General features: G+C 36.6%; 1 protein-coding gene and 1 long non-coding RNA gene across 2 annotated transcripts in view; one reads left to right on the top strand and one right to left on the bottom strand.

Moving 5' to 3' along the window:
- On the bottom strand, positions 1-25048 carry LOC103680785. Its single transcript, XR_573164.2, has 3 exons — positions 24883-25048; positions 1579-1659; positions 1-315 (listed from the first exon to the last, which is right to left on the bottom strand). It is a non-coding gene; the product is annotated as an uncharacterized LOC103680785 (long non-coding RNA).
- GOLGA4 (golgin A4) overlaps positions 1-25077 on the top strand; it is a 114382-nt gene that overhangs the window by 4171 nt on the left and 85134 nt on the right. The window contains 2 exon segments of the mRNA XM_040636973.1: positions 11873-11962; positions 21829-21894. Coding sequence (XP_040492907.1) covers positions 11873-11962; positions 21829-21894 — 156 coding nt within the window.

The raw sequence follows: 25077 nt of genomic DNA, 5'->3' as shown, positions 1-25077 counted from the left end.
TAGAACAAAGGAGATCGAAGTTTATTGGATATACCTCAAGGGAGTAGCTGGTAGGACAGCAAAACAGACTGCAATGGGAGGCAGTGAGTGGGGGCTGTATTTAAAGCAAGAAGGTGAGTACAAATGGGGATATACAGAATTTTACCTTTTTTTGGTAACTGTGCCTGGTTGTAAGTAGCGCATTGGTCAGTTAGGGCCTATGGATATTTTGAGGTGGGTTGTCTGATGGGCCTGCCTGTATGTAGCCAGGTGGTCGCTGTGGGCCCTTTTGCCTTGATCAAGTTTCTGTTGCTCAAGCTGTTATCTAAAGGCAACCTTACAGAATGAATTGGATAAAATAAACATTAAAAAATAATATAGAATACATTGTAATTGGGATATATGTAGTTCATAAATAAAAATATATTTTTAAATTTTATTTTATTTAATCACTACACCCAGTGTGGGGCTCAAACTCATGACCGTGAGATCAAGAGTTGCATGCCCCTCTGACTGAGCCAGCCAGGCACCCCAACATAAATAAAAAATATTTTTAAACATTTTTAGCCTTTTCCAAATATTACTAAAAGTTAAAAGTACAGACACAAATGGACAAATATTGTATGATTCCACTTAGTGGTACCTGAATTAGTCAAATTCATAGAGACAAAAAATAGAACGGTGGTTGCTAGGGGCTGGATAGAGGAGGAACTGGGGAGTTACTGCTTAATGGTAGAGTTTTGGCTTGGAAAAATGAAAAAGTTCTGGAGATGGATGATGATGATGGTTGTACAACAGTGTGAATATACTTAACACCACTGGACTATACACCTAAAACTGATTAAAATGGTAACTTTTATGTTATATACATTTCACCACAATAAAAATAATTAAAAACAGTAGGAAGTGGGACTCCAGAATAATAGTTTATGTAATAGAAAATTTTAAAAAATGCCCAGAAAGCAGGGAAAAGAGTCCCTTTCTGAAGGAACATAGCCTTACTGTAAATCCAGGTTTACTAAATAATTACCCTCCACCTTGAACTTGGGGAAACCATAATTCCCAAGGAGAACATTAGTATATAATAATCTGTATTTTGACCAGTAGCATATAGTGGCAGTTGATAATTCTTTAGATAGAATGTGCATTAAGTTCTCATATTTTTTTTTTTTAAGATTTTATTTATTTATTTGACAGAGATAGAGACAGCCAGTGAGAGAGGGAACACAAGCAGGGGGAGTGGGAGAGGAAGAAGCAGGCTCCCAGCAGAGGAGCCTGATGTGGGGCTCGATCCCATAACGCCAGGATCACGCCCTGAGCCGAAGGCAGACTCCTAACGACTGCGCTACCCAGGCGTCCCAAGTTCTCATATTTTAAATAATAAAACAATCCTAGTTTTATGGGATTAAAAAAAATGTGCCTTGAAACTTGAATAGAGTACTGGCCATACAGAGTTCTTTTGTTTGCTTTTTAGTTTGATAGAGCTAGAGGAAAAAGTTCTAAGAGAAGTTTTGTCTTTCTAGCTTTTGGGATGAATTAACCCAGTTTGTTAAATTGTGAGAGTCAAAGATCCCAAGACATGGGTGTAGTTTTACATACCTCAACTTTACATCCTGTGGAAACTGTAGGAGAATTCAAAGGGCATCATCCAGGGCCCAGGCAAGAGAGCAAGGCTGGAAACTGATGTAGAATTCAGTTAATGTGTTAATAATGAAGGTCAGGGCTCTAAAAGGACAGGATTTTAACCAATAGTGGCTGGTTCCTTCACCTTCTAAATCACAAGGTATTAGTAAGACATTCTCATTTATTTGTGGAATTCTAGGTGGGAAATGTTCCCTCAGAGTGTTGAGCATCTTTCTTTCTCCTCATCTTCCAGCATCCTGTGTTGCAGTTGAGAAGTCTAATTCCAAGCCTGTTCTTTCTTCATTGTAGTTAACCTGATCTTTGACTATTCTCTTCTTCCCTGATTTTAGAAAATTCCCAATTTTCTTCTTTTAGTTCTTTGTTGTTGTTTTTTGACCCCACACCCCTTAAAAATCTTATTAATCTTTCTGGACAATTTCTTTGTGTATTCTAACTTTCTTTTTATATATTCCCTTTTTCCTGTTTGTTCTATTGTTTTGAGAGATTTTTTCAATTTTTATTACTAGAATAAATTTAATAATTTATTAAATGATTAAATTTATTCTAGTAACCATATATTTAATTTTTACAAATAACACTAGTAAACATTTATTGAGTAATTATTATCAATCAGGTACTTTTCTTGGTTGTATTGCATGATTTCCAAATTAAAACCTGAAATAATATGACATATGACTTGTATTATCCCCATTTTACAGATAAGAAATTGAGGCTAAGGGAGGTAAAGTAACTTGTCTCTGGTACACAGTTAATCTGTGGTAAAGCTGAGATGAATTTAGGTAGTGTGGCTCAGAAGCCCATTGTTTTTAACCACTGTGCTTATACTTGTTGCTTTATTTTACTTTTTAGTAGCAGCTTATGGTTGTTTAAAGAAACTAGAGTTTATCAAAACTCTGAGAGGATAAGCATTATATAGTATATATATATATATACATATCCATGTTTGAGTTCTGTTTCTTGATTTATCTGATTTTTTTGGGTCACTTATATTCTTACTGGTCATCTTGGTTGGTTTTGTTGTTGTTATTAAGAAAAATGTCTTGTGATTGTTGGATGTTCATTTGTATTTATGAAGTCCTGGCAGGTGATTTGTTTTGACAGCTGACATGGGTTTTCTCTGCTCTTATGTGCCTCTGCCCTGTGTGGAGAGTGTTTAGGAAAGGGAACAATCAGAGGATCCCTCCTCTGCCAGCCCAAACAAAGAGGGTCTACCTACTTTGAAAGGTGACCATATAATTTATCATGCAAACATTCTTGAGAATGAAAGGGGACACTACTTCTAATAATGATCTTGGAACATAAACTGGCATAAACTGGGTGGGACTGGGGTTGCAGTGGGCAAACTCAGGTGTATCGGTACCCTGCTACTTTGTGGTACCAGCCCCCACTGTTGAAGAGCTAACTCCTACAAGGTAGGTTGCTCATTATATTTTGCAGTTACCTTTGTCTGGAAATATGTTTGGGTTGAAGGAGGCTGACCTCAAGTACCTGTTTGTCACACAAACCCTTAATTAATCCCTGAGAACAATAATCTCCCATTCTAATACTCTAAACCTGTGCTTGCTTCCCCCCCCCCTCCCCCATTGGAAGAATTTGCTTCTGCCTCTTCTTCAGCCTTCTGTGCAAATTTGGAGTTACGGCTACCTTTGTCCTGATTTCTCCACCAATTTGAATCCTTTTGCTTTAGATTCTTCAGAAATTTGTCATTATCTTTTCACTGTTGATATTCTCTGTTTTATTCTTGAGTTTTAATTAATCTATGTTTTTCTACCCCCTTTTTTTTTTTAAGATTTTATTTATTTATGTGACAGAGAGACAGCCAGCGAGAGAGGGAACACAGCAGGGGAGTGGGAGAGGAAGAAGCAGGCTCCCAGCGGAGGAGCCCGATGTGGGGCTCGATCCCAGAACGCCGGCATCACGCCCTGAGCCAAAGGCAGACACTTAACGACTGCGCTACCCAGGCGCCCCTCTACCTTTTTTTTTTCCTTTTTTTTTTTTTTTTTTTAACTTTCATTTCAGTGGGTTTTTAGGAGGGAGAGGAGGTAAATGATAGTATTCAGTTTTCACTCTTATATTAGAAACCTAATCATCATGATGTATTTAAACATAAGTTCAGGGGCGCCTGGGTGGCTCAGTCGGTTAAGCATCTGCCTTTGACTCAGGTCATGATCCCAGAGTCTTGGGATCAAGTCCCACATCCGGCTCTCTGCTCAGCAGGGAGCCTCTTCTCCTTCTCCCTCTGCCTGCGGCTCCTCCTGCTTGTGCTCTCTTTCTGTCAAATAAATATAAATAAATAAAATCTTTAAAAAAATAAATAAAAGTTAGATATGTTAGAAGATGAACTTATGTGTATTTTTTTTTAAGATTTTATTTTTATTTATTTATTTGACAGAGAGACAGCCAGTGAGAGAGGGAACACAGCAGGGGGAATGTGAGAGGAAGAAGCAGGCTCCCAGCAGTGGAGCCTGATGTGGGGCTCGATCCCAGAACGCCGGAATCACGCCCTGAGCTGAAGGCAGACGCTTAATGACTGCGCCACCCAGGCGCCCCTATGTGTTTTTTTTTTTTTTTTTTTAAGATTTTATTTATTCATTTGAGAGAGCGAGAGTGAGAGAGCACAAGCAGGGGGGAACAACAGAGGGAGACTTTTAAATTACAAATTCTCAACAAGAGTATATTCCTTCGATTGTAAGGATATTACCTGATTTTTCTATCTTATTTATTTTGTAGACTCAGTTAAGTTAGCATAAACCATGTGATTGGCCTTGAAATATGCTGTTAACAATAGCTAGTATCTGAAGTGTTGAGAATATCAGTCCACTTATTATTCATTATCAACTATTGGATGAGATTTAAGCTGAGAAATAGATCTTTTAATCTGTATGTTTTAAATTTTATTGGGTATCTTGTATTGAACACACTAAATACTTATGATTTTAATTAAAATTTTAAAATAAAATTTTGCTTTTATTTTTATCAAACTAATATGCTACATGGTTTTAAAAGGTGAGGTACTACTGAAAGGATATTATGCAAAAAACCATTGTCTGCTCCAACCCTCCAGTCCTATTCTCCATGTTCTCAATATTTTGTTTGCTCAGATATTTAACTTCATATTTCTAATAATAACCTTTTGTTGCTTTGCTCTTTGTTGAGTTGTGCATTGTAAACCATATTTACTGATTTCCTGCCAAGGAGGAGGATTTTGGGAGCATTGATCCATTGTTTTCTGTTTGCCCTGTTGCTGTTGAGAAGTCCGTTGTCATTCTGCTGCTTTTTTTTTTTTTCTGGAGACTTTAGGATCTTCCCTTTACATCTTGTTGTCTGAAATTTCATGGTAAATATGCCTGTGTATGGATTTCTTTATGTATTGTGCTGGACACTCAGTGGGCATTGTATGGTGCCACTCCTGTGCTTACATTCTTGGAAACTTTTACATATTTTTTCTTTGATAATTCCCTCTCCTTTATTTTTTCTCTTCTCTTTTGAGCTGCAGTTTGGTAGCTTTTGTGCCTTCAAGGTAGATTCTCTTTTTTCTTTTTTTTACCATTTATGTTCTATTTTGGGTTTTTTGATATTGTGTCTTGTGTTTTGTCTTGCTCTACTTTTGAGAGATTTCTTCAACTTATTTAACTCTTCAATTGAATTTTTAATTTTGGCTATCTTATTTTAGAATTTCTAAGGGCTGTTTCTTACTGTCTTTTCCTTTTTCATAGCATTGTTCTTGTTATACAGATATGCTATTTCTCAGAATAATGGTGATTTTTTTTTTTAAGTTTTCTTTTAATCTTTATTTATTTATTTATTTTTTTAAAGATTTTATTTATTTATTCGACAGAGATAGAGACAGCCAGCGAGAGAGGGAACACAAGCAGGGGGAGTGGGAGAGAAAGAAGCAGGCTCATAGCAGAGGAGCCTGATGTGGGGCTCGATCCCATGACGCCGGGATCACGCCCTGAGCCGAAGGCAGACGCTTAACCGCTGTGCCACCCAGGCGCCCCTGTTTTGTTTTTTTCTAGTTGCTGTGTTTTTGCTTGTTTTTGGCTCACTTTTTTACTTTGGAAACTTTATTGAGTGCTCTGGGCTTTCCATTCATATTTAAGGGTGAGACACTAAAAGTCTGATGCTGTTTGGAGGTAGCATGTGACAGAGACACTGGGGTTCTCTGCTGGGTTATTATTGCGGGAAATATCTTCATGCTGGTAACCACAGGTCTGGAGGTCATTTGGTTTCTCCAGAGGAGAAAAGGTGAGGGGGTTATAAGCCAAGCTGCCAACCTTCTGGAAGCAGGGCTGATTCACTGCACAGATACCGCTTAATCCCACTAAGGTTAGTCGTATACTTTGCCCTTCACTCCTATCTTACGGTGCTTGGTTTCACCAGTTTGGAGCCTTATTGGCTCCCACAAATAAACCTCTCGTTCTTCAGAGGCTCTGTAAGGTAGAACAGGGACCTGGGGATCTTTCAACCAGTGTTCCTGTTTTTGGTCTTGTCTCTTCACTTTTGCATCTTGTGTTATATTTTTGCTTTAAGTTCTAAGTCTTTTCATGGTTTTGGGGATGAAAATAGGCTTGCTTCTCATTACTATTCTCTTTTGTAGCTCCTTGGGGTTGTAGTGTTCTCAGTTGTGTTAAATCTTTACTGTTCTTTCATTCATATATATTTTTTAAGATTTTATTTATTTATTTGAGAGAGAATGAGCAGTGGGGATGGGCAGAGGGAGAGGGACAAGCAAATTCCCCACTTAGCAGGGAGCCCGATGTCTGGCTCGATCTCAGGACCCTGAGATCATGACCCGAGCTGAAGGCAGATGCTTAACTGATTGAGCCACCCAAGCACCTCTGGTTGAAATTTCTTAACTCTTTGGGAGGCAGAGAAAATAGGAGCCTATACTCCATCTGCTGTGTTTAATTGGAAGTTTTCTTAAATTACTTTTGGGTGAGTGGATTTGACTATATTAAAGGGCTGGTTTTGAGGTAAGCATTTATAACATGAGCAGCAATATTTCATTTCTGGCACTTCTATTTTAGATGTCAGGATGCAGAAGGTGCTTTACGAAGGACATGGTGAAAGCTCTAATACTTTTGGTAATTAGAATATAAAAGTTTATGTGAAGAATTAACTCCAAGTTACTTTGGCCATTCCTGTGGAGCTGGGATATCAAATAGATTGGGGAGAGACTTTCAGCAGGGCGTGATGGGAAAGATTCTGTGGTGTGTCCTTGCCATGATTGATTGTCAGTGGGTGTGGGAGGGAGAAATGAAGCCAGATTTTTTTATGCATGAATAAGGATAACATCTTATCTCTTTGGGGCATAACTTGAGAACCAGGAAATAAGTCAGAAGGCATCCCAGATTTTAGTGTCACCAACTTCACATTCCACAGCTAATCTAAGTTATTCATAAGGAAGCTTAAAAAAACCCTCATTTAGAGTTTCCTTATGCTTATTTTGTCTACAGTTCCAATAAATGTAGTGATCCAGTTTCTAAACTAGTAGCAGGCTAAAATGAGTAGCGAAGACTTACTACAAGTAGCGTATTTACAAGAGTGACAACGTATTTAACTCTTCAATTGAATTTTTAATTTTGGCTATCTTATTTTAGAGTTTCTAAGGGCTGTTTCTTACTGTCTTTTCCTTTTTCATAGCATTGTTCTTTTTAAAGAGAAAAAATGTTAAATGTTAAATTATGTTGTTTCCTTTTTTTTTTTTTTTAAAGATTTTATTTATTTATTTGAGAGAGAGAGAGAGCACGAGTGTAAGCAGGCGGAGTGGCAGGGAGAGGGAGAGGCAGGCAGCCTGATGCGGGACTCCATCCTAGGACCCTGGGATCATGACCTGAGCTGAAGGCAGATGCTTAACCCACTGAGCCACCCAGGCACCCCTATGTTCAGTTTTCTTTTATCTTAAAAACATTTTAGAGATTTTATTTATTTCAGAGAGCGAGAGAGTGCGCGTGTGAGTGCGCCTGCGCTAGTGGTGGGGAGAGGCAGAGGAAGAGGGAGAAGCAGGCTCCCCGCTGAGTGGACGCTTCAGCAGCCAAGCCACCCAGGTGCCTCTCCTTTTATCTTTAGAAACTAGAATTAGTTGATTGATTTCAGAAAGTTATAGATTCAAAATGGTTACAACTCATTGTATCTGCAAAGCCCTTCAGGTATGAATGAGGCGTAACCATTTTGAATCTGTAATTTTAGATAGATATCTATATCTCTACCTATGTCTTTTTTTATATCTATACTTTTCTAAATCTAATAATTCAGCTGTCTTGATTAATTCTTTCCATGAAAACTCCCAGATAGTAGAGCCCCTAATGAATAAACTTTGGTTAACATAGTTTTGACTTTAATATAGACCTTTTCAGTAATACGAATATCCAAAATGTGTGTTTTTGTTATCTTTAGATTATATTGTTCAGCCTAGGGTTAATGCTTTTTAGTTTTTATTTTTCAAGATAAAATATAGTAGATATATTTGAGGTAGTCTAGATTTAAGAGTTAGTGGCTGTGTGTATGTACACTGTTCTTATAAGGACAACATGGTATAGTGAAAGCAGTTAAGAGGGTTGTGGAGTCTTAGTGGGTTGAGATCAGCTTTTTTTTTTTCTTTTTTTTAAGTAAACTCTGCACTACACGTGGGGCTTGAACTCAACCCTGCGATCAAGCCAGCCAGCCACCCCCTGGCTTTTTTTTTTTTTTAAATGAAAGAATAAACTGGGTCAGGAAATATAACAACTTCTGTCATAAAGATTAAGGTTCTGTAAAACTTTTGTCTTAGAGGTGTCTGTATGTAAAATGGGTGCTTTGTTTTGTCTTTTTACACCATGGGTCCCAGTGAAAAAAATCTGAGAAACAGTGATCTAAAGAATACCAGGGAAGTGGATGAGGGAATTGGAAGACCTGTGTCCTGACCCATCACACAGATCTTGTATGCAACTTGGGCAAGCTACATAAGCATTTTGACCTTCTTATTTTCTCATCAGAGATGAGAAGTTGGGGATGGTAATATCTGCCCTGCTTATCTTTCAGATTGGTTGTGAGGATCAAAAGAGATTAAGTATTTAAAAACATTTGTTGGAGCACGTAGCTGACTCTGTAAAGTATGCAACTCTTGGTCTCAGGGTTGTGAGTTCAAGCCCCACATTGGGTGTGGAGCCTACCAATAAATTAAGTATATACATACAAATAAAAAAAAATGTGTGTGTGTATGTGTGTGTGTGTATGTGTGTGTATACATATATATGTATATATATATCTCCAAATATATATATTTGTAATTTTAGAGCACTTATTTATTGAATAGGGCCTCCTAAGGTGCTTTGCTGGGTGTTGCATTTGCCTTGAAGGGTAGATATAGTCTCTGTACCATGGGGTTGAGAGACAAGTACGCCTAGTATGGTAGTAGTGTGTAGAGGGTGCTGTGGCTGCACGTAGGAAAGCATTTCTGGAGAGAGTCAGGGTGACATCTGAGCAGAGTCTTGATGGATAATGAAAAGTCATGGTATAGGGACAAGCCACTCAAGGTTTATTATTCCCAAAAGTGATTGTATACATTTTCTTATGTTGCATAGCAAAATTACTACAATCTTAGTGCCTAATAACGCAGTTGTTACTTCATAGTCTGTAGGTCAGAAGTCTGGCGTGGGCCACTCACTGGCATCTCTGCGAAGAGTTTCACAAGGTGTCATCCAGACTGTGTTCTTATCTGGAGCTTAGGGTTTTCTTCTGTGCTCATGTGGCTGTAGTAGAATTTAGTCCTCTGTGGTTACAGGACTGAGGCCCTTATTTCTTCCTGGCTGATGAAGGGGGCCACTCAGCTCCTAGAGGCCACCTGCAGTTCCTTGTCACTTGGCCCACATAGGCATTTTGTTTTCTTTCAGGACAGCAGGGGTGCATTTCTTTACCTTCTGTGTCTGCCTTTGCATTCTAGACTCTTACTTGAAGGGCTTTTGTGATTAGGCTAGACCCATCCGGGTAATCTTTTCATTAACTCAAAGACTACTGGTTAGAAACTTTAAATATGCCTGTAGAAATCCTTTTACTATGTAATGTGAGATAGTCAGGGGAGTGATCTCATCATATTCACAGGGTGAGGGGTCATTTGGGGTCATCTTAGAATTCTTCCTATCACCGTGACTAAAATAGTTTTCCTGTACTGAAATTGAGGCCAATGGTTAGTTAATAATCCGTTGGTGGGCAATAAAGATATTAATTGTGAGAAATAGCTTAGAAACCTGTCCAGATTTCTCATGGCCATGAGAATTAACAAGACGAAGTTTAGTTTGGAGGAATCTAAATCCCTTTATATTTTGAAGTGAGGATAGCCCTTTAAAGATCCAGGACCTTCTGATAAATGGTCAAGTACAGTTAGTTTTCTTATGCATGTTTTATATTTTACTATCATACGTAATGTATGTGATTCTTACTCTTGCAACTCCGGGGGAAGACCTGCCAGTCATCAGGCCAAGCCTGCCAGGTGGTACTACTTTTCTGAAGACAGTGTGTTTTATGACCTACCTATTCTTCAACTTTGCAAACTTCAACATTTGATTTTGCTAATTAATCCAGAGTGATGAGGTTCTCAGTTACTGATTAGGCTCGCATGAAGCCAAAGTATAAAGATTGTAAATATTTATAGTAGGGGTATACTTTCCAAGTGATTGGATGGTCACTGTCAAAAAGTAGCCCTTTCCTGGTGTCTGGAAAGCTGAATCAATAATTCCTCTGTACAACTGCATAAAGCTTTGTCTCCATTGCTCACCAGATGATGAACTTTAAATTTGTACGTCTATTTTCTCACATCCCTCACTGAGTCATAAGTGGATATATTCATTGGTGGAGCTCAGGTCACCTGCCCTAGATGAGAGGGAGACTGAGTTAAGTTTTCTGAGTTCTAACTTATGGAGTTACAAGAGCTGTTTAGGAAAAAAAAGGGTTATTAAATTTTTGTCATTGTTTTGTTGATATTTCCCCCCCTCCACCCAATTAAATTGTTCCTTTTGATTCTGGTTTTGACAGAAAAATCTCTTTCCCATTCAGTGATTCTAGAAATAAACTCTCGTATGAGTTAAATAGGTGATGGGGATTAAGGAGTGCATTTGTGATGTGCAGCGGCTGTTGTAATATTACACTGTTTGTTAACTAACTGGCATTTAAATAAAAACTTAAAAATGAAATCTTTAATATAGCTTAAGTATGAAGTAAGCATCTGATTGGTGTCTCTTCCCCTGTATGGATGGCCATTTGTCCCAAAACCATTTATGGAACATCTATCTTAATTTGAAATGTTGTGCTTACTATAACGTAAATATGTATGTGTGTGTATGTGCGTACACTATTCCTAATGACCTCTCTGCTCCAGCCTAGCCGCAACAGTATGTGCCCACTTGACAGATCAGGGTTCCGTTGGTTCATTCATTCAATCATTTATTTAACAAATATTTATTAAAGGCCTTTTACTGATGTAGAGCTTTGCAGACTACAAAAGGGTAAGACATCAAGACTTCTATGTGTAGATGAGTTCAGATCTATTTTATTATGGGTGAGGGAGGGTTTATACTTTCAGGACTCTTTTTAGTTCACCTTAGAGTAGACTTCAACCTTCTAGTTTAAATTTTGGGCCCTTTCTCCTGAGGGTTTTTGTACTGAAAATTATAGGAGTCAGGCTCTCCTTTACAGAACTAAATGGATTGGCATCTTACGATCTAGCTGTGGTGTGCGAGGTAGACTTAAAGCAAGGCCCTTAACTAGAGAGATGTTTACTTGTGCATTACATAGTATTGAATATTAGAGCTGGAAGGCACTTTAAAGATTGAATTGACAATCTTATTTTTTTTTACTGAACTTTTAATTTTGGAATAATTTTCATTTATAGGAAAGTTGCCAAAATAGTACAGTTTTCATATACTCCTCAGCTGGTTTCACTTTCCCCTGATGTTATCATCTTATGTTAACATCACAACCTTATTTTATATATGAGGACACATAGCCCTCAAAAAGTTAGTTTAGCTAAGGTCGCAGTTCTGGTTGGTGGCTAAGGTCACAATTCTAGTTGGTGGCAGAATCAGACCAAGGACCCAGTAGGCAGCCTAGGTCTTCTAGTTGCTTGTTTTAGGTATTGTTTTCTTTTTCATGTGTTTGTTTTTTTCCTTTCTTTCATGGGGTTCTTTGTCATGAACTGAGAGAAGGACTACACAATACATAGTCCGTTAGCCAATGTAGTCTTTCTAATTTGTGCAATAATTTTTAAATCTAGGCTCCCTCCAATTCTTCAACACCAACAAGAACCAGGAGCAGGACATCTTCATTTACAGAGCAACTTGATGAAGGTACACCTAATAGAGAGGTAAGTTTGGAATTTCTTCTTTAATAAACCTCTTATAAGAAGCTTATTAATCTAAAATGCAGGCTACTGTTGATAATAAAATGGAAAATTATTTTGACAGGTCAATTATTTAATTGCTAGTTATTTTTATTAATAACATTAGTATTGTTTTTTTGTAAATAGTAGTTATGCTTTTGTAAAGTATGTTTTCTTTGAGAATCTTAATTTGAATGGATAATATACCTTTATCCTCTGCCTTTAATAGTTGAGGCTTATCATAATTTAATAATAATTTGTTTAACATAGCGTCATATAGGGAAAAGTTCTATATTTTTAAGCTGTTGACTAGAATCTGTGAATTTAGCTGATTCTGTGAGACTTGTAGCTAGCTGCATAGCTCAGATTAGATTTTTTTGAACTTCTTTTGCTGTGAACATGTGAGACAGGTTCAGAAGAGAGTAAAACAGAGATGCAGAAACCAATGAGTTATTATGAAGTAAATCTCATGTAACCACCACAGGTTCCAAAAGGAACACTGTTAGCATTAGAGCGCTGTGTTCTTCCCCCCCAAAGATTACTATCATCCTGACCTTTTGGTATCTGTTTCTTTCCTTTTCTTTATAGTACCACTTAAGTATGCCTTCTGTTGTGAACATTATAAACATTTGGGTTGTTTACAGTTTGGGGTTATTATAAATTATGCTGCTGTGAACATCATTGTACATTTCTTTTAGTACACATGTACCTGCATTTCTTTTGCTTTGTACCTAGGAGTAGAACACAGGGTCAAAAGGTATATAGAGTTTTAACGCTTTAGAAAATAATGCCCATTGTTTTTCAGAATAGTTGTAGAACTTTACTTTTCCAACAGGAGTTTCTGAAAGTTGCTGGTGCTCTCTTTTTAATTTCGGCCATTCTCATAGGTGTGTAGTGTTCTCTTATTATAGTTTTAATTTGCATTTCTCTGATGGCTAATAAGATTGAGCACTTTTCATCTGTGTATTGGCCATTTGGTATCTTTTTTTGTAAAGTGCTTGTTTATGTATCTTGCTCATTTTCTCTTGGTTTGTCTTTTATTGATTTGTAGTTCTTTTTTATATGGTTTGGATAGGAGTTTTTTTGTTGAGGTATAATTGGCATATAACACTAATTTCATGTGTACAGTGTAGTGATTTGATATTTGAATACACTGAAATGATCACCACAATAAGTCTAAAGTTACCATTCATCACCATATATAGTTACAAATTTTTTTTTCTTGTAATGAGAAGTTTTTTTTTCTGTGTCTCGATGTTTCTTCTTTTTCTTTTTTTTTTGTTTCAAGTTTTTATTTAAATTCCAGTTAACATATATAGATAGAAGCTTTTTATTGGATATATGCCTAGCAGATATCTTCCTCTGCTCTGTGGCTTACCCTTCTATTCTCTTCATGGTGTCCTTAGATGAACCAAAATTCTTAGTTTTAATGTATTCCAATTTATCAATATTTTATTTTCTTGCTAGTGTTTTTGTTTCTTTTTAAAGAATTCTTACCCTGAGAGTATTTTCCTGTTTTACTTTTCAAAAATCATTTATTTTAATTGAGGTGTAGTGTACAACATAGTGATTTGACAAGTCTGTCAGTTATATTGTGCTCACCAAAAGTGTGGCTGCCACCTGTCACCGTCTGTCACCATACAATGCTATTACAATATCTTTGACTGTGTTCTCTATGCTGTACTTTTTATTCCTGTAACTTAATCATTCCATAACAGGAAGCCTCTTGCTCTCCTTTACCCATTTTGCCCATCCTCCCATATCCTGTTTCACTTTTCACATTTGGATCTACATTCCATTTGGAAATGATTTTTTTCACATGGTGTGAGGTAGGGATCAAGTCTGTGTGTCTCCCCCCAACCCCGCTTGTATGGCTCTCCACTTGCCCCAGTCTTTCCACATTGCTCTACTGTGCTACCTTTTTTCAGAAATTAAGTGTCTGTATTTGAGTGGATTTGGTTCTGGGCTCTCTCTTCTGTTCTCTTGTTTGCTTTGTCTGTCTTTGATCTGATACCACACTGTCATAATAACAGTAGTTTTATATTAAATCTTGTCTTCCGTAGAGCAGGTCTTTCTTGTCTTGGTCAGTTTGGGCTGCTTTAACACACTTGCTAAGACACTAAACTTTTTAGAGACCCTCCTCTAATAGATACATTAATTCATAGGAGATACGCTAATTTGTTACATACAGTGAATGCTAGTGGATGCCTTAGGGCAGTCATTAGGACTTAATTTTCTCTTTGAGCTCTGGTTAAGAAGGACTGGGAGGGTTCTGTGCTGCTAAGGTTAGATTTAGTGCCGCAAGCCAGGAGCTGAAGTGGGGCTCCCAGCACTGTAGGAAAGAGGTTGAGAAAAGCTTTCACTGACTGCTGCTTAGAGCTCTCTGTGGCCGATTATGAGAATCTGCTGTCCCTAGAGAGGCCTCATGACCAAGAACTGAAGCAAACGTCACATTGGCTTATTGTGACTGAGTCAGTGATAACCCCTATATTGCCATAGGTCAGGAAACTCAAACTGGAGCCTAGGGAATCAGATTGACTGGATAAGGAAAGATGAGTACAGAAGGAAGGAGAAAGATAATACCTTCCTCAAAGTGAACCTGTAAATGAAAATTCTAAAACAAATGCTAGGAAGGCAGCCGGTAAAAACAGGAATTGGAATATAAATTTATCCTAGATGAAATTCAAATAATAGACTAGTCTAGAAAAGACTTTAAAACAAATTTTTTTTTTTTTAAGATTTTATTTATTTATTTGACAGAGCGAGAGAGGACAAACGGGAAACAGTAGAGGGAGAGGGAGAAACAGGCTCCCCGCTGAGCAGGGAGCCGATGCAGGACTCGATCCCAGGACCCCAGGATCATGACCTGAGCGAAAAGCAGACACTTAACTATCTTAGCCACCCAGAAGCCCCTAAAACAAATATCTTTAATAAAATACATGAAGTAATAATTCTCCGAAAAAGAAGATAAACTTATGGGGGAAAAACAGACTAAAACTAAAGTAGATTAGGTAGGAAAAACAGACTAAAACTAAAGTAGATTAGGTAGATATGAAAAAGAACCAATTAGAAATCCTTGAAGTGAAAAAACATTGATGTAAAAACATAGAATAAAACTCAGACATGTCCCAATTCATGGGAAAATTCGGGTATTTAAAAAGGATACTGAATAATTCCACCAAAAACTCAGAGAGATAGAGAAATATATATATGAGAGTAAGAGACATGGAGGGTAGATCAGAAACCTTCAACAGATATCTAATGGGAGTTTTATGTATCTTCATGAATGTTTAGACATATAGAACTTCAGTCAGTGTTAGTTCAGCTGATGGCTTCACCTAAGGACCACAGAAGAGGTGAATTAAGTTCTTAATAGATTTGGATTAGAATTTGAACAGAGTTTGAGAGATACGGAATTGAGACAGAATTTGAGAATATTTGGAAATTGATGTGTGTAAGATTTTCATAGTCATAAGAGGCAAATGACAAGGACAGCCAGTGGGAAGAAAGGCTCTTTAGGTTTTGAGGTAGCTGTCAGTGGAAAGTACTTTTGATACACTTGGCTTTTACTTGGGCTAGGGGCAGGAGTGTAAATTGTTGTTCGGCAGCATCTTCCTTTGGAATGTTTGGTCAGCATGTTTTTCTGTACTGGATATCAGCTTTTGTGTTTTTTTCTTAAGATTTCAAATATATTCTTTACTGTGAAATTTTAAATTATTTTGTTTGGGCCAGAGTGACTTCGTTTCAAATGTTAATTTTGGAAGCCTAAGAAGAATGAATTTGTTATAGCCCATAATTTAAAATCACATCCATTTCAAGGATGACCTTTCTGAGTTGCCGGAGAGTTCGGATTTTCAGCAAGCATAGAAACTTGGATAAGATGAGTGCCCAGAGCCAAAGAGGCACCCAGTACCTTTTAGTACACCACTAATACTCATCTTCTAGGACCACATGAAGAGTTAGTGGAGGCTCTGTGGTCATATACATAACTACCATACTAAGATGAAAAGTGTAAGTTCTAAGCTTGTGCAACATTTATTTTCTGATATAAGTTCTTTATGTATATATATATGCACACACACACATACATACATTAAGTGCTGTGTTAATATTTGCAAAAGATTAGTTTTTTTTTAGTTTTTATTTTGAAATAATCATAGATCCATAGGAGGTTTTAAAATTTTTTTTAGGGAGGGCCTGTGTACCTTTTACCCATTTTCTCCCAAAGATGTCTTGTATAACTATTGTCTGCTATCAAAACAGGGGAACTGATATTGGTAAACTGTGTGACATCCACAGAGCTTAGTCAGATTTCAGCAGTTTTACATTTAAAAGTTCGTTTTAATTATAATTTCTTCTAAATCTAATTCATGATATTAATATTTTGGTGTATATAGTTTCTGAAAGAAGACTGAAGGAAAGAAGAGAATACATATTAAAAGAATTAGTATAATAGAATTTATCCTCAAAATTTGTTATATGAATTTCAATCTCAAAAGTTTCCTTTGTACATATTGGAGAACACTATTTTTGTTTCTAAGTACAAAATAAATGATTATTTAAAATTTTATGTGTTTTATCCTCCCCATAAATTTCAATGCTATCTTTTTGAATGTATAGAAATGGTCAATATTTGTTAAATTAAGGCTTTGTGTTCTTTACCATGTATGGTTTTTATTGGTTTAGACTCTTAAACCAAATTGGCAGACATGCGGTGTGCTGTGGTGGCTGTTGCATATATCATTTGTATGCCAGTAAGCAAGTTGGTTAAAGTTGGGATTTGAGTTTCTAAATGGCTCAACTCCTCTCCATTCCTAACCTTTCCAGCAACTTGTTATTTCTGTGGGTGGAGAGATGGTAGGGGTTGTGGTGGTGCAAGGCCATTGTAGTGTTGTGTATGTTGCGTGGAGAGAACACTTTGCAACATGCCCTTACTGTGATCTGTTTTTCATTATTTGTTTTATTTTTATACCTCTGCTTATTACACTGAATGAGACAGCTACTAGCCGGGATGATAGCAGAGCCTGCTTTTCTCTCTGAGTATACTATCTTTGCTTTGGATTCCTCCAAACAGCCTAAAACACAGACTGACAGTGTGGTGAGTCCTTCCACCGCTTTCTGCATTCCCTTTGTGGGGAAGCAAAGTAATTTGGTAATTCTAGAAGCAAATCACATGCTGCTTGTCACTGACTGTCTCTCAAAGCATCTTCAATGCCCTGTTGCTAACCCTGCCCTAAAAAATCAGAGTGAATTGCTGAATTCTGATGGCTGGTGTGTTTTCTGGTAGCTTTTTAACAACAACAACAAAATAACACTGTCTTCATTAATGTAGTGAAGACTGCCTTCACCTTGGTCTAAACTCTAAGTTTCTCTCTAGGGAATGTTTGCACATTAACTAAAAATGGTATGTATTTCTAGAAATCTCTGTCTTACTATTGGTAGGAGGCCAAGAATATTTTGAGATGTGACTCACATTTTAAGGAACAAAAAAGCATTGTAGGTAAATCCATAATTGAGCAACATTGAGCAGGTAGGTGGATTCTACTGTAACAAATAATTGTACCTTATTTTGGGAGAGTACCAGTTTTCTATATACTAAACATCTGAAAGGAAGAAGTTATTTCATTATTTTTCAATTGACTGAATTCGTATAATTTTGAATCTTGTATATAATTTCACTTTGAGAAAGTGGACTGTTTTCATATGTATGTTAAGTTCTTAATTTAGGAAATTAAGATTTAGAGATGTTTGCGCAGTAAGGATAGCTTTTTGTGTTGCATTGGATACTGACTAAATTGGGATTGAGGTTTTCTTAAGCGATGAGAATTGGTTTAATTTACTAAGTAGCTTGTGATGAAATTGGAACATTTCTGTACTTAATCCATTCAGCCAGGAAAAACTTTGAATGCATATGGTCAGTAGCAATCCTAAGTTACATTCTGAACTTGGGTTTTATTTTTAAAATATTTAGAAAGATTCTATTTATTTGAGAGAGAGAGAGAGACAGAAAACAAGTGGGATGGGGGCAGAGGAAAAGGGAGAAGCAGACTCCACACTGAGCAGGGAGCCCAACATGGGGCTTGATCCCAGGTCCCTGGGTTCATGACCTGAGCCGAAGGCAGACACTTAACCCTCTGAGCCACTCAGGCACCCTGAATTTGGTTTTAGAGAAGAAAGCAGCTGAGGGTTTTAGTGGCGCCCTAGCTTGGATCTTAGGGCAAAGGGTCTCTCCTTCATTCTGACCATAAGTAACACCTAACTATTTTCAAAACTGGTTTGAGAGGGAGATGGGAGTCCCAGTTAAAGATAACTTACCAATTTACTTTAAAAACACAAAATGAGGGGCGCCTGGGTGGCTCAGTCGTTGGGCGTCTGCCTTCGGCTCAGGGCGTGATCCCGGCGTTAAGGGATCAAGCCCCACACCAGGCTCCTCTGCTGGGAGCCTGCTTCTTCCTCTCCCACTCCCCCTGCTTGTGTTCCCTCTCTCGCTGGCTGTCTCTCTCTGTCAAATAAATAAATAAAATCTTAAAACAAAAGAAAAAAAGATGTGAGATGTTTAAAAATAAATAAATAAAAACACAAAATGATATTACTTTTTATTTCATGTATTAGTAACAGAGACTTAAAAAAAAAGAACTTCTCCAAGGCCCACTTTCATATACATAAAAGTAATTTAAGTACCTCTTCTATTGTGAAAAATGCTAATGATTTTAAAATAGAGGCTTTGTAACTATTTAAAAATAATTTAAGTAGACTAAAAGTCTTCATTAATTTTATTTCAATTTTGTTCAGATAAAAACTTACTTCTCTCCATGTAACAAAGGGAAACCATAGCATAACCTATAGTGGAATACAAATTTAGTGAGGGTCTACTTAGGAGTTCATCAGCTGTTGACTTTTATCTAATTCAGTTTTTTGAAAAATGACCCCATATTCTAAAAATTGTTTAGTGCTCAGCAGCTCAGTTGTTGAAAGATTGAACAAAACATAATTGAAGATAAATCTGGCAGGGAACCTGTGTATGCTTTTAGATTAAATGCACGTTAGATTAGAAGAATTTTTCTCTTCTTTTAGAATTGTGTTCAGGAAAAAGTATTGGTGACAGTTAAGTATTGACACATGTTGAACTTCTCTCTGGGAGGGCTTCAGAAGTCTTTTTTTTTTTTTTTTAAGATTTTATTTATTTATTTGACAGAGGGAGACAGTGAGAGAGGGAACACAAGCAAGGGGAGTGGGAGAGGGAGAAGCAGGCTTCCTGTGGAGCAGGGAGCCCAATGTGGGGCTCGATCCCAGGACCCTGGGATCATGACTTGAGCTGAAGGCAGACGCTTAACGGCTGAGCCACCCAGGCACCCCCCCCCCCCAAAGTCTTCTTATACTGTAGGAAGTAACTACATAAGGATTTGACAAGCATATACTGAACCTCTACCACCAGTCAAACAGAAGTTGGTCTTGGGGACCAAGACGAAAATACAGGGTTCCTGCCTTCCGAGGGTTTATCGTTTAGTATGGAGACATATGCTTGAAATACAAAGAAATTAAACCTTCACAGAAGAAAATATAGGTGTAGGGAATGTGTTAGCCTTCAGGCAAGCCATATGAAGCTACATAAAAGAAGCTGCATTTGCAAGTTGAGAGGTAAATGAGAATTTGCTGGGCAGAAATGAAGAAGGCATTTTAAATAGCTTCAAAATCTTCAGTTTTGTTTCTACAGTTTGGTAATTTAAATTTACAAGGTAACATGGCCAATGCTTTCTTTACTTGTCCTTCATGTATTTAGATATGGTATAATACATATATTGAAATATATATGTAGGGAGGGAAAGTTTTTAAACATTAGGTTGTGTTTGTCTGATACAGTGATAGGTCAAACAGTTATAGAATAGCTTTTTGTATGGACCATAGTCATAATCAAGTAACTTAGAATAGAATATGGACTCTCTCACCACTCTTCTCCTAACTTAAAATATTTTAGGGAACCATTTCATTTCCTTTCTCCATAATTTAACTGTCTATTAATTTTCAATATATGGACCGAAAGACTTGTCGAACTCTATAAAGTATGTTTTTTTAATTTTATAATGTGTAGTATAGTGTATTTTTAGGTCCAGCAAGCATTAATTATCATGCTACACAAATATAGCCATATATACAACTTGCAGTTCTTTGAAATGGCAGAGAACAGGAAGATAAAAGTTCCCTCAACTTTTCTCCCCTATGTAACTCAAAGGACTGATAAAATTTGATGACACTCTCTCTCTCTCTTTTTTTTTTTTTGCCGAGAGAGAGTGCGCGCGCGCGTATGAGCAGCGGGTAGGCGGAGCAGAGGGAGAGGGAGACAGAAAATCTTTTTTTTTTTAAGATTTTTATTTATTTATTTGACAGAGAGAGAGACAGCCAACGAGAGAGGGAACACAAGCAGGGGGAGTGGGAGAGGAAGAAGCAGGCTCCCAGCAGAGGAGCCCGATGCGGGGCTGGATCCCAGAACACCGGGATCACGCCCTGAGCCGAAGGCAGACGCTTAACGACTGAGCCACCCAGGCGCCCCAAGGAGAGAGAAAATCTTAAACAGGCTCCACACCCAAAACTCTTTTTATATTAGAGGGAGAAGGTATTTCAGTTGTTATTAGAGAAAAATCCAAACCCAAAGTGGAAATAGTAGTAATAGTGGTATAAGAACTCTCCCTTGTCCCCCATATCCATTACCCAGTATCCTCAGTTAATAACTCATGGCCATCTTATTATCGTAACCACCCACCCACACATGCACACCTCCCTTCCCCTGTCTCCATCTCTGTTGGATTATTAGCAAATTTCAGAAACCTTATTCCATCTAAATGTTTTGGTATATATTTCTAAAAGATAATGACTAAAAATATATAGCACAATGCACTTATCACACCTAAAAATTAATAATTTCTTAGTATCAAATACCTAATGAGAGAGTTCAAAAATTTGAGAGCACTTGCAAAGCTGAATGCCTTCTCCACTTATATTTAAGAATAAGTAAGGTCAGTTATTTGACCCTTCCTTGGTCTGCTGTGGAATGTAAGGGAAATGTCTAATTTAACTGCCAACTTACTGAAACATAATGGCTGGTACTTACTCTAATGCTTGTTTAAAGCTTAGAAGTTATTTTATCATGAGCTACTTATATAGCTCCAATTTTGGTTAGTATATTATGAATGCAGTATAGAATTTTGAATCTCAGAGAATCTCATTCATTATCATGCAACCAATGCCAGTATGGTGTAATCAGTAGGATGTCACTTAACTTAGAACATTCATCATACTAACATAACAGAACAAAAAGCTTTCATATGTGGAAGGTTTTTTAATTCTAAGTTTTTCTGAAAATTGCCACAATAATTTCAATTAGATTGCTGGTTTCAGATGAATGAGGCATTTCCATTTCTCATTATAAAGATATTTTTCAGGTCTTAGCCCAAATAAAATTTAATTTGAGTATTATTTAATCATAGGGAACACTTGACATTACTTCTTTTCTGGATAGTTGTCTATTTGAATGAATTTTGCTAATTGAATCCCTGATGTTACTTTTGTCATGGGGGAAAAACCTGGGGACATTATAATGGGGAGAGGTATGAGATTAGTTTAAAATAAACTTCGCTACATACTAATCTTTGCTATTTAGTTACATATAGCAAAATAAGTTTTCTAAATACTCACCATACTAGTTTTGCCTTGCATGAAAACATTCTAATAAATGAACTAATTTTGTTTGATAAATGTATCTAATAGGTCTTGGTAGTTGGTCTTTGTTCTTAACAGTTTTGTAAAAGCTTAGCTTTTTGTTCCTTTTCTTTATGATGTTTCTTTGTTTTTCTTAGAATGCATCTACTCAAGCCATGAAATCTCCTGACAGTGTTAATGGAAGTGAACCAACAACTCCTCAGGTCTGTTACTAATGTTATTTTAGAAAATAGCAAGTCATTTCAGAGTGTTTGGTCAATCTATATTATTGGCACCTGACTTTCTATTGAAATAATGATGTCCATACATTTCATACAATATGTATGGTAAATCCAGATTGGCTGATGCTTTCTTGGAAACAGTTTTAAGTCAAAGTGGTTCTTGTATATACACCAGTCATGTAACATGCCATTGTTACTCATTTAAAAAATTAGTGGTAGTGAGGAGAAAACTTTCTGGAAAAAAGGTATCTGACTTTATAGTTGTAAAAGATTATGGACAGTTTATATCTAAAGACATTGAGTTACATAATTGAGAAGCTGGGGATATGGAGGAAATGGGATTTCTCTTAAAGTTTGCTCTAATGCGTAGTATTTTACTACTGAAAACTTGTGTTATCTTTGATTTAAAAAAGTTATTTTGGGAGTGCAGCTCAAGTGACATTCTTTTGACTCTTTCCAAAAAAGAAAGAAAAAAATTCATTAAAAACGTCATAGTGACAGCAGTGTCTGAGAGGAACGTTTGTTTACTTTGGCTTTGGTGATGATATTGTCATTAACCTGGCTGTTCTCAACAGTCTGTAATGTAGGGCAAAAACATTTTTAATCTGTGAACCTGGAGCATGTATGTAGACAATTTATGAGCTAAATGACTTATGAACTAAATTATGTAGACTAAACATTCTAAAGTATTGTCTAGCAAAAGTACAGATTATAGCTTCCCAAACTCCATGAACAGATTCTATGAACTGAGAACCTCATTCCTTTCACCGGGGGCTGGTCAAGTTCCAGGCATAGTCCAAGTCCTTGAGCTTGTTGACTCTGGCTTTGCCCGGACTCCCTAGTTAATTCAAAGTCCTCTATAAATACATCATTTTCTATAAGCGCCATGAAGTAGGGGTAAAATATTTGGATGTACCACTCTAAATGGTACTGGACAGGTCCAGTGATCTTTAATGAATATTATTAAAAAATATTATTTAGAATGCTTATTTTTCTCTCTTAAAGAATAGTCCAAAAAGACTAAATACTGTTATGAATACAAAAACTAGAATGAATGATAACCAGCTTTATAACACATTCAGGAGAAATTTTAAGTTTTCATTAAGGTGGAGAATGAGCATGCATAATGTTCAGGAAGTAAGCCCACTGAAGGCTTTGAACTTTTTAAAAAAAATACAACTATTTTTCTAAAAAATAATAAAATAGTATTTATTGAGTATTTACTATGTGTCTGGCATTGTTAAACATTTTATATATATGATCTCATTTGATGCTTATAACCAGGGAGATGCCTTTATTCAGAGTCTGTTTTTCAAACATTTTTTTAAAAGATTTTATTTTTTTATTTGAGAGAGAGACAGACAGAGAGAGCACGCACAAGCAGGGGGAGCCACAGAGGGAGAGGGAGAAGCAGGCTCTCCACTGAGCAGGGAGCCTGATGTGCGCTTGATCCCAGGACCCTGGGATCATGACCTGAGCCGAAGGCAGACACTTAACCGACCGAGACACCCAGGTGCCCATCAGAGTCTATTTTTAAACACATTTCTGACAAGTTGGTTGTTGGCTGTTATTAGCAAATTGGGAATAATGTGTTTTCTTGAAGGGGGTAGAATGCTTACTATGATTAGGCATCTTGACAGCAGCAAGAAGTCATAGTTGACACCAAGGTAGATGAAGAGATGGTACAAAAGCAAGCCCAAGAGTTCGTAAACATATAGCTGCCTGTGATCCCTTTATTACGGGGGTCAGACATCCTACATAAATCAGTTGGTTTTGGCACACAATATGATTTAACAAGCATTTACTCCTTTTTTCTTTTCAACACAGTGTATTATGACAATTTTCAAACAGAAATAGAACTTTCAAGTGATCACCTATATACCTACCACCCAGATTCTGTCATTGGTACTTTACTATACTTGCTTTATCCCAAATCTGTCCCAGTATACATTCTTCTATCTGCCCCTCAGTCCATTTTACGTTTTTTTTTTAAATAATTTTTTATTATGTTATGTTAGTCACCATACAGTATATCCTTAGTTTTTGATGTAATGTTCCATGGTTCATTATTTGCGAATTTTACGTTTCTGATGCATTTCAAAATAAGTTGCAAGCCACAGTATCCTTCCCCCTAATATTTTAGCATGCACATCATTAACCAGAGTTCAATATTTGTATTTAAGTATTAATGCTTTAATTACTTTAAGAAGAGAAGAAGGGAAATACCACATATAAGAATTAATTCTCAAGTTAAAAATACAAGTCAAATCAAATTTTAAAGGACCTTGATATGGAACTGACTTGTTTCAGAGGTTTAATTAGTGGTATAATTATGTATATAGCTACTAATGACACACAGCCTAGAGGTTCTATAGTAATGAATCATGTTGAAAATTTACTTTAATTAATTTTTGATTAAAAGGTAGTTACCTCCCTAGATTTTTTTTTTTTAGATTGAAGTATAATTGACATACAATATCCCATTAGTTTCATACTAGGTGTACATCATAGTGATTTGATATTTTTATATGTTAGGAAATTATCCTCGTGATTAGTCTAGTTACCAGAATCTTTAAGCATACAAACTTATTACAATATTACTGACCGTGTTCTCTATGCTGTATATTATATCCCCCTGACTTCTTTGTTTTATAACTGAAAGTTTCTACCTATTAATTCTCATAACGTATTTTGCCCTCTTCCCCAGACCACTCCCTGCTCTGTTACCCAGTAGTTTTTTCCCCGTATCTTTGAGTCTGTATTGTTTTATTTTTTTTTAAGATTCTACAGATAAATGAAATCATATGGCATTTGTCTTTCTTTGTCCGACTTATCTCATTTAGCATAATAACCTCTAGGTCCATCCGTGTCACAAATGGCAAGATTTCATTCTTTTTACGTGGCTAAGTAATAGTCTTATGTATATATTCCTATAATATTGCTATTTATATATAAATAAATATATCTCACCTTTTTCTGTTCATCTGTTGAAGGACACTTAGATGTTTCTTCGGTATGTTGGCTAGTGTAAATAATGCTGCAGTGAACGTAAGGATACATATATTTCTTTGAGTTGGTGTTTTCATTTTTTTGTTTCAGATAAGTACCCAGAAGTGGAATTGCTGATCATATGGTAGTCTATTTTTAATTTTTTGATGAGCCTCC

This window comes from Ursus maritimus, unplaced genomic scaffold (assembly GCF_017311325.1).
Source record: "Ursus maritimus isolate PB19 unplaced genomic scaffold, ASM1731132v1 scaffold_20, whole genome shotgun sequence".
In the NCBI taxonomy this organism is placed as follows: Eukaryota; Metazoa; Chordata; class Mammalia; order Carnivora; family Ursidae; genus Ursus; species Ursus maritimus.
The sequence above is the reverse complement of the archived record's forward strand: the minus strand, read 5'-3'. Positions and strand labels throughout refer to the sequence as shown.